The 12415-nt window shown below is 39.7% G+C and overlaps 1 protein-coding gene across 3 annotated transcripts in view; it reads right to left on the minus strand.

Annotated features, from left to right (window-relative positions):
- The window catches only part of PPP2R5E (protein phosphatase 2 regulatory subunit B'epsilon), a 144586-nt gene that overhangs the window by 5909 nt on the left and 126262 nt on the right, over positions 1-12415 (minus strand). For 2 of the 3 annotated variants that reach the window (XM_025442881.3, XM_025442882.3), the window contains exons 9-13: positions 11247-11300; positions 11094-11144; positions 8811-8930; positions 4382-4509; positions 1729-1830 (exon numbers count right to left, since the gene is read on the minus strand). In XM_025442881.3, coding sequence (XP_025298666.1) covers positions 1729-1830; positions 4382-4509; positions 8811-8930; positions 11094-11144; positions 11247-11300 — 455 coding nt within the window. The remainder of the gene's footprint in view (positions 1-1728; positions 1831-4381; positions 4510-8810; positions 8931-11093; positions 11145-11246; positions 11301-12415) is intronic. The other variant, XM_035720203.2, reaches the window with a different exon arrangement.

Genomic DNA, 12415 nt, shown 5'->3' on the forward strand with positions numbered 1-12415 from the left:
TTTAATTCAATTTGATAATTTTAGGAATAAGGTCTTTATTTCTCTTAATGGAATTCTACAGAGTTTTATTTAATCCTTATTGAACTGGGATAATAATTATGGGTTTTCAGTCGCTATTAACAAAAAGACATTATGTACAACACACTCTTTAATGGTATGCCACAATATGAGAATGTGCCCTTTATTTCCTCTACTTAGATAAAATTCTTAAAGACTTGAAGTTTGAGACAAGGAGGGTTATAAATGTAGTGATTTACAACAAATGTAAACAGTTAAAAGTTCTTTAAATTACAAGTATGGCACAACATACCCCATAACTGATTTTATTCTAGTATTATATAGAAATCACTGTGATAGTCCTTTGCCCCACCACCATACCTTTCCCCACACTGCTCTTTTTATCAGTAAAATGCAGGTAACACATGCAAAATCAGGGAAAGCAAAGCAGCGAAGGAACCACACATAGCTTTGTTCAGGAGGTTCGGCAAGGTCTTGGGCATGAACACTTGTACGCATTGCTGGGATCTTCTAAAGTCCATGGTTTTATAATAAATAAAGCTGACATTTGCTTCTGGATCAAAGCCAAATTAGAAGCCCACTACTAACAAGCTCTCTAGATTTTCCTCAAGTTCTCCAAGTATACCAATGCCACAGTCTAAGTATCTGTGTCCTGTCCTACCCCCAATTCCTCAGTTGAGATCCTCACCCTCAAAGGTGATGGGCTCAGTAGCTGGGCCTTTGGGAGATAATTAGGTCATAAGGTTGGAGCCCTCATGAATGGCATCAATGACCTTATAAGAGAGATCCCACAGAGATTCCTTGTCCTTTCTATCATGTGAGGACTTGGAAAGAAAGTGCTGGCCATGAATCAGAAAGAGGGCCCTTATCCAACCATGCTGGCACCACAATCTTAGCTTCCTGCCTCCAGAACTCGGAGAGATATAAATTTCTGCTGTTTAAAAGCTATGCGTTATTTGGTGTCACAGCATAAATGTCTGTTTGTTGTAGCAGCACAAATGGACCAAGACAATATCTTCTGGAATACAGTTGGACATGTTGAACGAGAAATAATAAAGTTGAAAACTAATGTATATGAAACCAAAAAAGGCTTTTCTAAGCCATAAGCATTTATGTAAAGAGGTCAACTGGTTTTTCTTCCTTTTTGGTCTCAAACATTTTAATATTTGTATAATACCAGACTCTTGACCTTCATGTTCTTTCCACTGTCCTTTAAATCCCAATAAATTTGTTGTGTGCAAGAGTAGTAAGTTAGTTCTGGGCTAAGGAGCTAAATAATTTTTTTTTCTTTTTTTTTTTTTTAGGAGCTAAATAAATTTGATGCCTCATCCTTCTTGGTGCTGGACTGAAGTACACAAGATCTGCCCAATTCTAGTTCAAGTAAGTTCAGGATGGGTGTGAACTCAGATGACAAACCACCTGATGGTCCCCTCAATGCGCTTGAAGTATCAGTTACATGCCAGGCCTTTAACCCTAAGGCAGAAGAGAAACATTACAGAAGGAAAGGAGGAAAAAAGCCTTTCTTAAAATGATACTTTGTTACTGAGTGGCACACTAATAAAGACACAGCTAATGAGCATGCAAAAATGAACATGTAAATAAATATAACTGTGCTAATGATTTAGGGTGCAATGAGGCAACTGCAGCAAAGAGCAAGGAAAGAACCCAACAGTTTTATGCACAGCTGACAAAAAAGCTTTAAAAAGTTACCGCTGACGATCTGACTTGTATGTGGCTGTCAGCTCATCAAACATGGTGCTGTTCATTTCCATAAATGCCTTCAACACATTGTACACTAGTGCCACAATAGCCCTGGGAAGCAAAGAGAAAAGAGAACATGTTGGTTAGTCTTATATAATGGGAGCTGCACAGAGAAAGTGAGAGCGCAATCTGTGTCTGAGTGAATTCCTTGTATTGTAGAATCTCTTCTTAGTTGAAACAACTAGAAAGGACCTATAGTTCATTTCCACATTGAGAGTTCCATTTGTTACTATTCCAGGCAAGATATCTGAGGGGTTGGCAGGATTAGAAGAAGAAAAATCTAATTTTGCCTTTCTAATTATTGGTACCCAGAATAGACTTGCCTGTGGGCACTTGTTAACTTCATTTAATAAAAAGACAAGTATAAAAATAAAGCCACTTCACCCTAAAAAGGAGCACCTGTGGTGGAACTAACCTTAGAGCCTTGAATTTGCACAGACTGTTCTATTTTATTTATTTTTTAAAAGAGAGGGAGAGGGGAAAGAGAGGGAGGGAGTTGGGGAAGGGCAAAGGGAGAGAATCTTAAGCAAGCTCTACAGCATGGAAGTTGACATGGGGCTCAATCTCACGACCCTGTGATGATGACCTGAGCCGAAATCAAGAGTTGGATGCTTAACTGACTGAGCCATCCAGGCACCCCCAGAATTTTATTTTTAAAATGATAATTATACATAATTCATCAAAATTGAAAGCTGTTCTCATGGAAACAAATAATATATATGTTATTCATATTCAAAGATATGATACCAAACCCCTCTAAGTTGGGTATTTTAATATGTTTTTTTAAAAAGATTTTATTTATTCATTCATGAGAGACAGAGGGAAAGAGAGGCAGAGGCAGAGGGAGAAGCCAGCTAGCTCTCTGCAGAGTACGGAGCCCAATGTGGAACTCGATCCCAAGACCACAGGACTACAGGATTACAACCTGAGCAGAAGGCAGATGCTTAGCCGCTTGGATACCAGCTGCCCGTTAGTTAAGTTTCTAGTTGTAACTTGTTTCAGTCCATTCACATCGGCTAAGTCTCTTTGCTGACCCAGGACATACTCTGGTCAGGTGACTGGCAAACTGGTGATGTGGAACAGCTAAATGGAAACAGCTAAATGGAAAAAATGGCAGTACACCTTTATCAAGAAGAAGAATAAGCTCTTGACAGCATGAGGACTATGCCCACGACAGACTTGATATCTTCAGACTCTAAATAGCATCATCCTTTGCAAAAAATGTACTTTACTACTATTTGGCAGCAAACCTGCTACCAATACTGCTGAAAAAAGCACTGGTATAAGTGAGACTATAGGTTAAATAAACCATGGATTTGACGTTTCCAAAACCTAAGTGTACTTGCTGTGTTGCCCCTGCTCTGAAACCATTAAAGGAAAACTTAAGCTCTCTTCTACTGAGGTAAAGGACCCTCTCATGTACAATGAGCAGTGATGGAGAAGGCCAACTACAGCACACTCGCCAGAGCCACTCTCTAGGTCCTCAAGGGACTGCCTATATAATGAGACTTCACTGTTTACCAGGTTCTTTATTTTTACAAGTTTTAGTAACAAAATTTGGCAAATTTGAAAAATGAGAAATGTGATTTTATACTTGTGTGCAAAACTTCAAAACACATACTATGAATATACTTAATTACATCTACTATTATCTAATACCACTCTGAATTTTCTTTCATTCCACAGAGAAACATGTAAAGTCATTCAAATATAGAATGCTTTGACTTTTATAGGACTAGATGTTAAACACTTCTTTCAAAATTATTATTTTTTTTTAAGATTTATTTGACAGAGAAAGAGAGAATGAGCAGGAGGTGGGGGAGAGGAAGAGGGAGAAACAGACTCCTCACTGAGCAGGGAGCCCGACACCCTAAAAGGGGCTTGATCCCAGGACCCTGGGATCATGACCCAAGCTGAAGGCAGATGCTTAACCAACTAAACCACGCAGGCGGGGAATCCCTGGGTGGCTCATGGGGATCCCTGGGTGGCTCAGTGGTTTAGTGCCTGCCTTCAGCTCAGGGCGTGGTCCTGGAGTCCCGGGATAGAGTCCTGCATCGGGCTCCCTGCATGCAGCCTGTTTCTCCCTCTGCCTGTCTCTCTCTCCTCTCTCTCTCTCTCTCTCTCTCTCTCTCTCTCTCTCCTCTCTTAGTCTCTCATGAATAAATAAATAAATCCACCTGCTGCATTCCTGTAATACTCAGTTTGAGCATCACTGCCTCATTGATATCTGCAAACCCTTCCTCTCATCCCAGAACATCCCTCAAATAGCTCTGTTACATTCACAGACAAATCAGGAACTCAAGTAAGTAGATATTTTAACATAACAGTATTTTAAAAATATTGTTTTATAAAATATCTATTTACTAGTGAATCTCCCCTAACCCAGTCAGTGAATTTCTAAAATCAGGAATTTTCACACTATCTGTCTTCATCAACAGGCACAGCATCTGGCACATAGCAAGCATTCAAGACATTTTATTAAGCAAAAGAGAAGGAGGGAGGAAGAGAAGGAGGGAGGAAGATAAGGGGGGATTGAGGGAGAAAAAGAAGGGGGAGGTAGGGAAAGAGAGAAGAAGGGAGAGGGGAAAAACTGAAAACCTACGGATTCCAATGTTCTTTTGAAATCCTATAAAGACTGGAAAACATGATGGGAAGGATGACATTAGAGTTTTCTTCTATCAAACTCATGATGTATTCATTATTCCAATAATACAGTGCCCTTTCTGCCACCTTTGGAAAAAAAAGAAAAAGAAAATATTAAAAGAGAAAAAAAGACATAAAACTAAAATTTCTCCAAACAAAAATACTTTAAGACTATTTTTATATCTTTCAATCAAATGTGAAATTAAATATTAATCACACTTTACATTTTTGTGGACTTAAATTTCAGAAAGTTCCAAAGTGGTTCATCAATTTAGGAAAGGAAACAAAGGTTTTTTGCCTACTTCTTTTCTGCCTACTGCCTGTTTCATCTGATTCCACATTTTCCCCACCTGTCCCCCAAACTCCAAATACATTTCCTCTACTTCTAGATGCACACTGTTTTTCCCAGGTCATTAGCCCCCTTCTGGCTCGCTTCTTTCATCCCACACACTTCAAATCAATCTCAGGGCCCAGCACACAGCGGTATTCAGGCAACAGTTACTCAGAAAAACCTAGCTGCTCATCTCTACAAAGCAGTCACGTTTGCTGAGCAACTCCTCTGGCCAGCCACTGGGGCTGCAGTGCGGAAAAGGTCCCATCCTTCCCGCCACCCAGGACTAGGCACTGTTGTGTCCACTGGAGAGATGGACACTGATGCTCAGAGAGACTGAGGCCCTGGTAAGGTCACATTACTAGTAAATGGTGAAAGCTAAGACTCAAGTCTAGTGACCAGACTCTTTCCACAGTTTATCTCTGGTCCCTTCCTTTCAGGTGAGTAAGCAGGGAAGAAGTCATTCAGTTTCTGGGCATAGGGACACCTGCTTGCTATCTCTGATCACCAAGCTATCCAACGGACTATGAATTCAAAAGAAAGCCTCAAAAAAAAAAAAAGAAAAAAAAAACTAAACAATTTTAAAAGTAATCAAAAATAATAAACCAAAAATCTCAAAAAGGCTAGAATTTCTAAAAAGGGTACATTTTAGGAGAAAAAGAAGAGTGGCTTTCATTCATCCAGATTAAGAAATTACATTATAATTTAATAAATTAAATTTAAATTAGACTTAAACTTAACAATTTAATGAAATGGTACAAGATGTACCCACCAATAGACTCTGAGAAATTAAGCCTTTCCATTTACATTATTCAACTTGCTTCCAAAAAAATAAAAAATAAAAAATAAAAAAATCCTGGGATTCAGGAAGCACTAGACCCTGAGATCATTATTGAATGTTTACTCTAAGCCAGGCACTGTGCTATGTGTTCCACATACATATTATCTCATTTAATCCTCACAACCAACACACAGCGGAAGTGCCATGATTTCCATCTTGCAAATGAGGAAATAAGCCCAGAGTATATAAGCCATTGCCTTGAGGCCACATGGCTGGCAAGTGGCAGACTCCAAAGCCACTGCTTTTAACTTTACTCTGTTATCCCTTTGGAGCTCCTGTGCCAGTGGGGGGAAAGGGGTAAGGGGGCCTCTGTGAGCCTATCCAATATAAATTGTGATGCTATGACCAAGGCAAGATTCTGTGACCAAGATAGAAGAAACAAAGTGTCAGTAGAAAGAGTGGAATGAACAACCTGGATGACCTGGGGCAGAGGGCAGAGCTGCAAGAATGTAACATGGGAAGTAGCATCTAAGCTGGGCTTGGAAGGATGAAGTGAAGAAGGAGAAGGCATTCCAGGTGGAGGGAATTTCAGGAAAGGAGGGCAGAGGTGCCCACACGGGCAATGTGTCTAGAAACCATGAAGCACATGGTGTGGCTCAGCCAAGAGCACAAGGAAAAAGAGGAACAAAAGGAGGAATGCGCATGAGGCTATTCTGAGGCTACTTGGGAACTTACAACCAAAAGGAAGAATTTTTAAAGAGACCACAGGAGGATGCTGGTAAAGAGGTAGAAACCTAGGGTTTTCCTATATCCAATTAGGAGTCTAATGTTTAGTTGCTACTTAATGCTCACAAGTATCTTAATCAATGTTATCTGTCTGTGGCTATGCAAAATCACTTATAAGTCCGTATCCAGCAAAGCCCCTTAAAGAGGAAAGGCATTGCTTATGCAAAGTAAAATTAGCATTTCTAACACTAGGACAGAAATCATTACTTTCCTGAGACCCACTATCCTCCTTGCACCTTGGCGCTGTCTCTGGTTGGAGCCCTCTGACCCCGAGGCCACACTGGGGGCAAAGTAGTAAACGGTGTGTGGCTACACTGAGTGGCACTCGAAAAATGTCTGCTGGATGCACCAATGGAATACTTAACAAATGAATAAAGAAGAATCTCTTTACTCTCCTTTCTTTTGTTCTAAATTTTACTTCTGTCAAATAATTTTAAATTCTGTTTTCTTTCTGTTACAGACTAAATTCATGTGTTGAAGCCCTAACCCTCCAATATGTGTATTTGGAGATAGGACTTTCAAGAGGTAACTAAGGTTAAATGAAGTCATAAGGGTGGGGTCCTAATCCAATAGGCCTGGTGGTCTTAAGAGGAGGAAGGGAGAGATCTCCTCCTTCCTCACACACTCACTTCAAGGAAGGGCCATGTGAGGACACAATGAGAAGGCAGCCAGCCATCTGCAAGCCAGAGAAGGAGCCCTCACCAGAAGCAGACCAGGCTGGCAGTCTGATCTCAGATTTACAACCTCCAGAATTGTGAGGAATAAATTTCTGTGGTTTAAGCCACATGGTCTGTGGTGTTTTGTTATAGAAGACTGTTGTGATCTGAATGCTGTGTGCCCACAAAATTCGTATGTTGAGATCCTAATTCCCAAAGATGATGGTATTAGTAAAGGGGCCTTTAGTCAGGTACTGAAGGTACTGAAGTCATAAGAGTGGAGCCTCATGAATGGGATTAGTGCTTATAAAATAGGCTCCAGGGAGATCATTATACCCCTTCTGCCAAGTGAGGATACACGAAATCCACAACTCAGAAGAGAGGCCTCACCCAACTGTGCTGGCATCCTGATACAACTTCCAGCCTCCAGAGACAAGAGAAATAAATTTCTGCTGTTTTTATAATCCACCCAATCTGGGCTATTTTTTTTTTATAGCAACCTGAATGGACACAGCCATAGCTGACTAGACATGTTGCCTCCTTTCTAAGCTTCTGAGCATCATTTAAGCCTCCCTGGTGATCTTAAAAGAGATTTCTGAAGTAAAAGAGAGAGAGAGATTTCTGCTCCTTGCTTTCCAGAATGTCAGACCTCCTGATGAAAACTGAAAAACAAGGTAGACAATCCAGACACTCGAGCACTCAGGCCAGGTATAATAAACAAAACACCTACATGGTATCCTGTGATTGTTGTCTGTTTATCTAGACATATGCTGTATCATCTGCAGACAATGTAATGACTCATATAACGGTTTACACATTTTTGCAGGGGGTCGGGGTGGGGGAAGAGGGTTGTGGTACAATCACATGATTGTCTTAAGATCATTGCCTTGACATTCTAACATGTCTTTAAGTCAAAAATTAAAACTACAGCCAATGTCTCTATTCAGGATAATGACATCTCAGGGAAAAAAAGTCCACCGCTAAGTCTACCACATTGGCAGTGTGATTCTGTGCTACACTACAATCTCAACAATCTCTCTGAATCAACAAGCAGTATATAAAGAGTTAATCTTCAAGGTCTGCAATTTGGACCTTTGGTGAGAGACCCAAAGGATATAAAACCTAACATGTTTTCGCTCCAGATCACCTTCTTCCCTCCTGTGGGTTCTGCAGCAACAGCCCCAGTTGAAAAAAAGGTTGCCAGGCTCACTTCCCTGTGATCCCCCAGAGCAGCCACAAGGAGGCAGCGTAGTGCCATGGGAAGGTCACCAGCTTTCACTAGAAGCTACACCTGACTCCACTCCTTATTAACTTGGGGCCATAAGCAAAATCATTTCATCTAGGAAACAGCACGGGGGGATGGAAGGGGGTGGAGGCGAGGAGGGAGAGCCTTATACGATAATTTGAGGTTTGCGAATAACGTATGTAAAGCATCTAGCACAGTTATGTATGTGTATTCTCTTTGCCTCTTAAGCTTTCACATTCTCTTTTACACTCTATAGGAACCCTACCAGTCCACCTCTTACTCAGCCACTTTACTTGAAACAAGTCATTTTACCACTTCGAACTTCAGTGTTCATATCTGTAAAAATCATAATGCCTTTCTTGTAGAGTGATCCTGAGAACTGAAGTTACTAGACAGAAAGTACCATCAAAGTAGCTGTCACACCACACATGTTCAAAGGTGGTTATTATGATCATTATTTTTGTATGAGAAAATAACAAATAAAAAAACAACAGGTAGCTAGTGCCCATTACATGTCTTTCAATACAAATAAAATTTAACCCGATAGTTGCATAGGCCACTCCAGCTCCTCCTCTCTTTATTACTAACCTGAAAATGGGGGCTAGATACACACTTGGCAATTTGTTTAAACAAAGGTTCTTGAATTTTAACAAATTGTGAGGGTTCAATCACATCCAATATTTCCTCCAGCTCCCCAAGGAACATGACCTGTAAGTACATACAAAAACACAAAATGCCAGGTACTTCATTTAAAAATCCAAATGAATGATGAGGATTAATGAGAGTTTATAAGAAAAGACTTTTAAGAAAAATTTATACATAAAACCAAACAGAACAAATTAGGCATTATCTTATGTTAGATGTTCATTTCACAAAGAATTCAGCAGAGGGTAATTGTTAAGAGCAAATGCCCTATAGCTTTGAAAGTATGGTTCCATTTACTTTGGAAAAAACTCTCTATGTGCTACATCTATAACACAGAACAAGGGGCACACATTGCAGGAGGCCCTTGGGGAACAGCAGTGTCTCCATGGGGCTCTCCTCTCTCTAGTGCTATCAACCTGGCATCTGCTCCCCCACTCTTATTTTTCAAACAAGGGGAGAGTAGCCCCCCTACATGGATGGACAAAAGTTCACAGTGGCACATGTGGATAATCTGCTAATGTTTACAGTTCCTGCTATGTGCTAAGCACTCCCCCCTAGGATACCCTGGTTAACAGAACACAGAAAGTCAGAGAGATAAAAATGAGCAGGTTCGCCTACACACAGGTACCACTTTAAACCCATTAGCACACACCCAACCCAGTTTGCACACATACGCACACGTGCACAACTGCTCACAATGAATCCTAACCTTAGCACTATGTGTCTCAAGAAACAGAGTTTTTAATTTTTTAAAGATTTATTTATTTATTTTAGAGAGAGGGAGAGTGAGCATGAGCAGGGGAGGGGCAGAGAAAGAGGGAGATAAGCAGACTCCCTGCTGAGCAGGGAGGCCGACACTGCTGATCCCAGGACCCTGAGATCACGATCTGAGCCGAAATCAAGAGTAGGATACCTAACTAACTGAGCGACCCAGGCACCCAGAAACCAAGCTTGTAGATCACAAAAAAGAGCCAAATCAGTAGCACATTTGTTTAAAATATAATGGAAAAACTGACAGAGAAACAAAACCAGTTACCTATTTAGGCATAAAAAAATTTACCTTAAAAAATTAACTGTGCAATTAAAATATGAAAGATGACCATGTTTTCATATATCTGGGTAGCAATATATAGCTTAATTTTGTCAAACACGTATTAAAAAATTAGATGACTTTCTGAAGTTGTGTAAAGTAGGGTTTTGGAGAATTGAAACTGATTTGAGAAGGAGGAGCATACTGCTGTTAAAAATAACATATAGTAGGCAGTAGACTCTTTGCCATTTCTCAAGATACATAGAGAGGTTCTCCCAAAATTCTCCCAAAATGTCAAATTAACAGCTGACCTTTCTTGCTAGGCCACTTTCCACATGGTCTAACATAGAAGAGTTAGTGAAGATCTGGCACCTAGCTAGGGTCACCTCTAAGCTAAGAGACTTACTCCCCCACAACCTCACAGGGCACAGGTTTGATTAGGTCTTGGCAAAAGTACAAATGATTGTAGGTCAGAAATATACAGGACCACTTATGAGCAGCTGAAACAAAAGGTCTGTAATATGTTTTTTAATTGTACACAGTAAAGATCCCATCTATATCCTATTTTAAAGTGGGGTATTTGGGCAGGTAGCTCTAGCTATCAATCTACAATAACACCATAGCCTCCATATTATGAAGGTGGTCACTAGAAAGAAGGTTGTTTTTGATAAAGCTAGATAGTGGGACATGTAACCAAAGTCTGACTCGGGCTTCCCTGGACTGAGCAGAGCATGATAAAAGATCAGGGTTCAGGAATCAGGGTGAGATTCTGGCCTAATCACTTATACTTAGCATACTTGGGGAAGCTACTTAAGCTCTTTATGCTTCAATTTTAAGACCAGTAAAATGTGGGCAGCCCAGGGGGCTCAGTGGCTTAGTGCCACCTTCAGCCTAGGGTGTGATCCTGGGAACCCAGGATCGAGTCCCACGTCGGGCTCCCTGCATGGAGCCTGCTTCTCCCTCTGCCTGTGTCTCTGCTTCTCTCTCTCTGTCTCTCATGAATGAATGAATAAATAAAATCTTTATTTAAAAAAAAAAAAAAGACCAGTAAAATGTGAATATGGCAATCTTCCTTTACAGAGATAAAATGAAGATTGGATGAAGTAATATATTTTTGCACATACTAATTGCCTCAGAGCCTGACACTCTGCAGAGTATTTAGTAAGCTCTTAACACAACCAACATTAAGCACTTACCTCTTTTTGACTACATGTTTTAGGCCAAAATTTCATTAGCCCCCTAATAACCTAAAATGAAAAGGAGAAAAACAATGGCACTTAATTTTCTACATGTACTTCATGAAAAGTAGTCATTTTGAAGCTTTTTGAAATTACAGCAAAAATACTTACTGGTTCTGTGAGTGAAGGATCTTTCTCCAAAAACTGTACTATGCAATATGCCAGCTGGAGAAACAGAAAAATGAAAGACAAAATTGGAAATGCTATATACTCAAAAGGGCTCAAAAGACATATTAAAACTTCCTAAGAAGTTTTTAGACTCTGGTTTTAGTAACTTCATGTTCACTTCATTTTAAAAATAAAATATATATAAAGCGAAATAAAAAGCTACTTTTTCAAACTAAAGATTGACACTAATAACACCCCAGGGGAATTTTTTTTAAAAGAATACTGAGACATGAAGTATCCAGCTAATAAAAAGCAGAAATATCACATTCAATATATTCTGAAAGTGTCTCATCTACATACAGTCTAAGCTACATCTCATAAGCTTCCTTTCTCTCTTTGACAACCTCAACAGTACTGGATTTTACTGTGGTTCCAGAAGAGTCCCATACGAAATGTAGGCACTTAACTAAACACTCTGTTGATTGCCTAAAGTGGCCCATGCAAACTGAAGTGGTTTCATGAAGAGATAAAAGGTTGTGTACCTGCCACAGTGAGAAGAGTGAAACGTTTTACATCTGATGTTACCTCATCTAGGTAAGAATTCTTTTACGCGATCATGAAATGTGATATAGCCTATATTTCAAAAACTGGAGGCAAGATTTGTAAAAGGGCTCGTAAAGATTTTTGGACAAGAAATCCACCCTTGCAAAACATTTTAATGGTGTTCCAAATTAGAAACATATGGACTAATTTTTCCTCGAAACACAAAATTTCACATTTAAAGAGGAACATTGCTCAGAAAAATGTGTGACATTTTTATGCAAACTCAAAACATTCCCATTGGTTTGGAATACTAAAATTAAAATGCCACTATATCATTTATCTGTCCCCTGGTGACATGCTCACCACACAAGGCAGTATTAGCATGGAAACCAGACTTGGGACAAAACAGAGTATGCTTTTTAAAATAAGGGAGGCTAAAAATAAAAAGATGTGAAAATATTGATTGATTTATTTGTGAATATGTTTATTTGTGTGTAGAAAGTGAGAAGGAAATAGGGAATTAACTGGAAGAGGGGGCAAAGAGCAACTGATAGACTAATGCAACTGAGGATGAGATAAAACATTCCAGGATACTCCAAAATGATTACACATGTTCAAAGATCTAAATT

This window comes from Canis lupus, chromosome 8, assembly GCF_003254725.2.
Source record: "Canis lupus dingo isolate Sandy chromosome 8, ASM325472v2, whole genome shotgun sequence".
Lineage (NCBI taxonomy): Eukaryota > Metazoa > Chordata > Mammalia > Carnivora > Canidae > Canis > Canis lupus.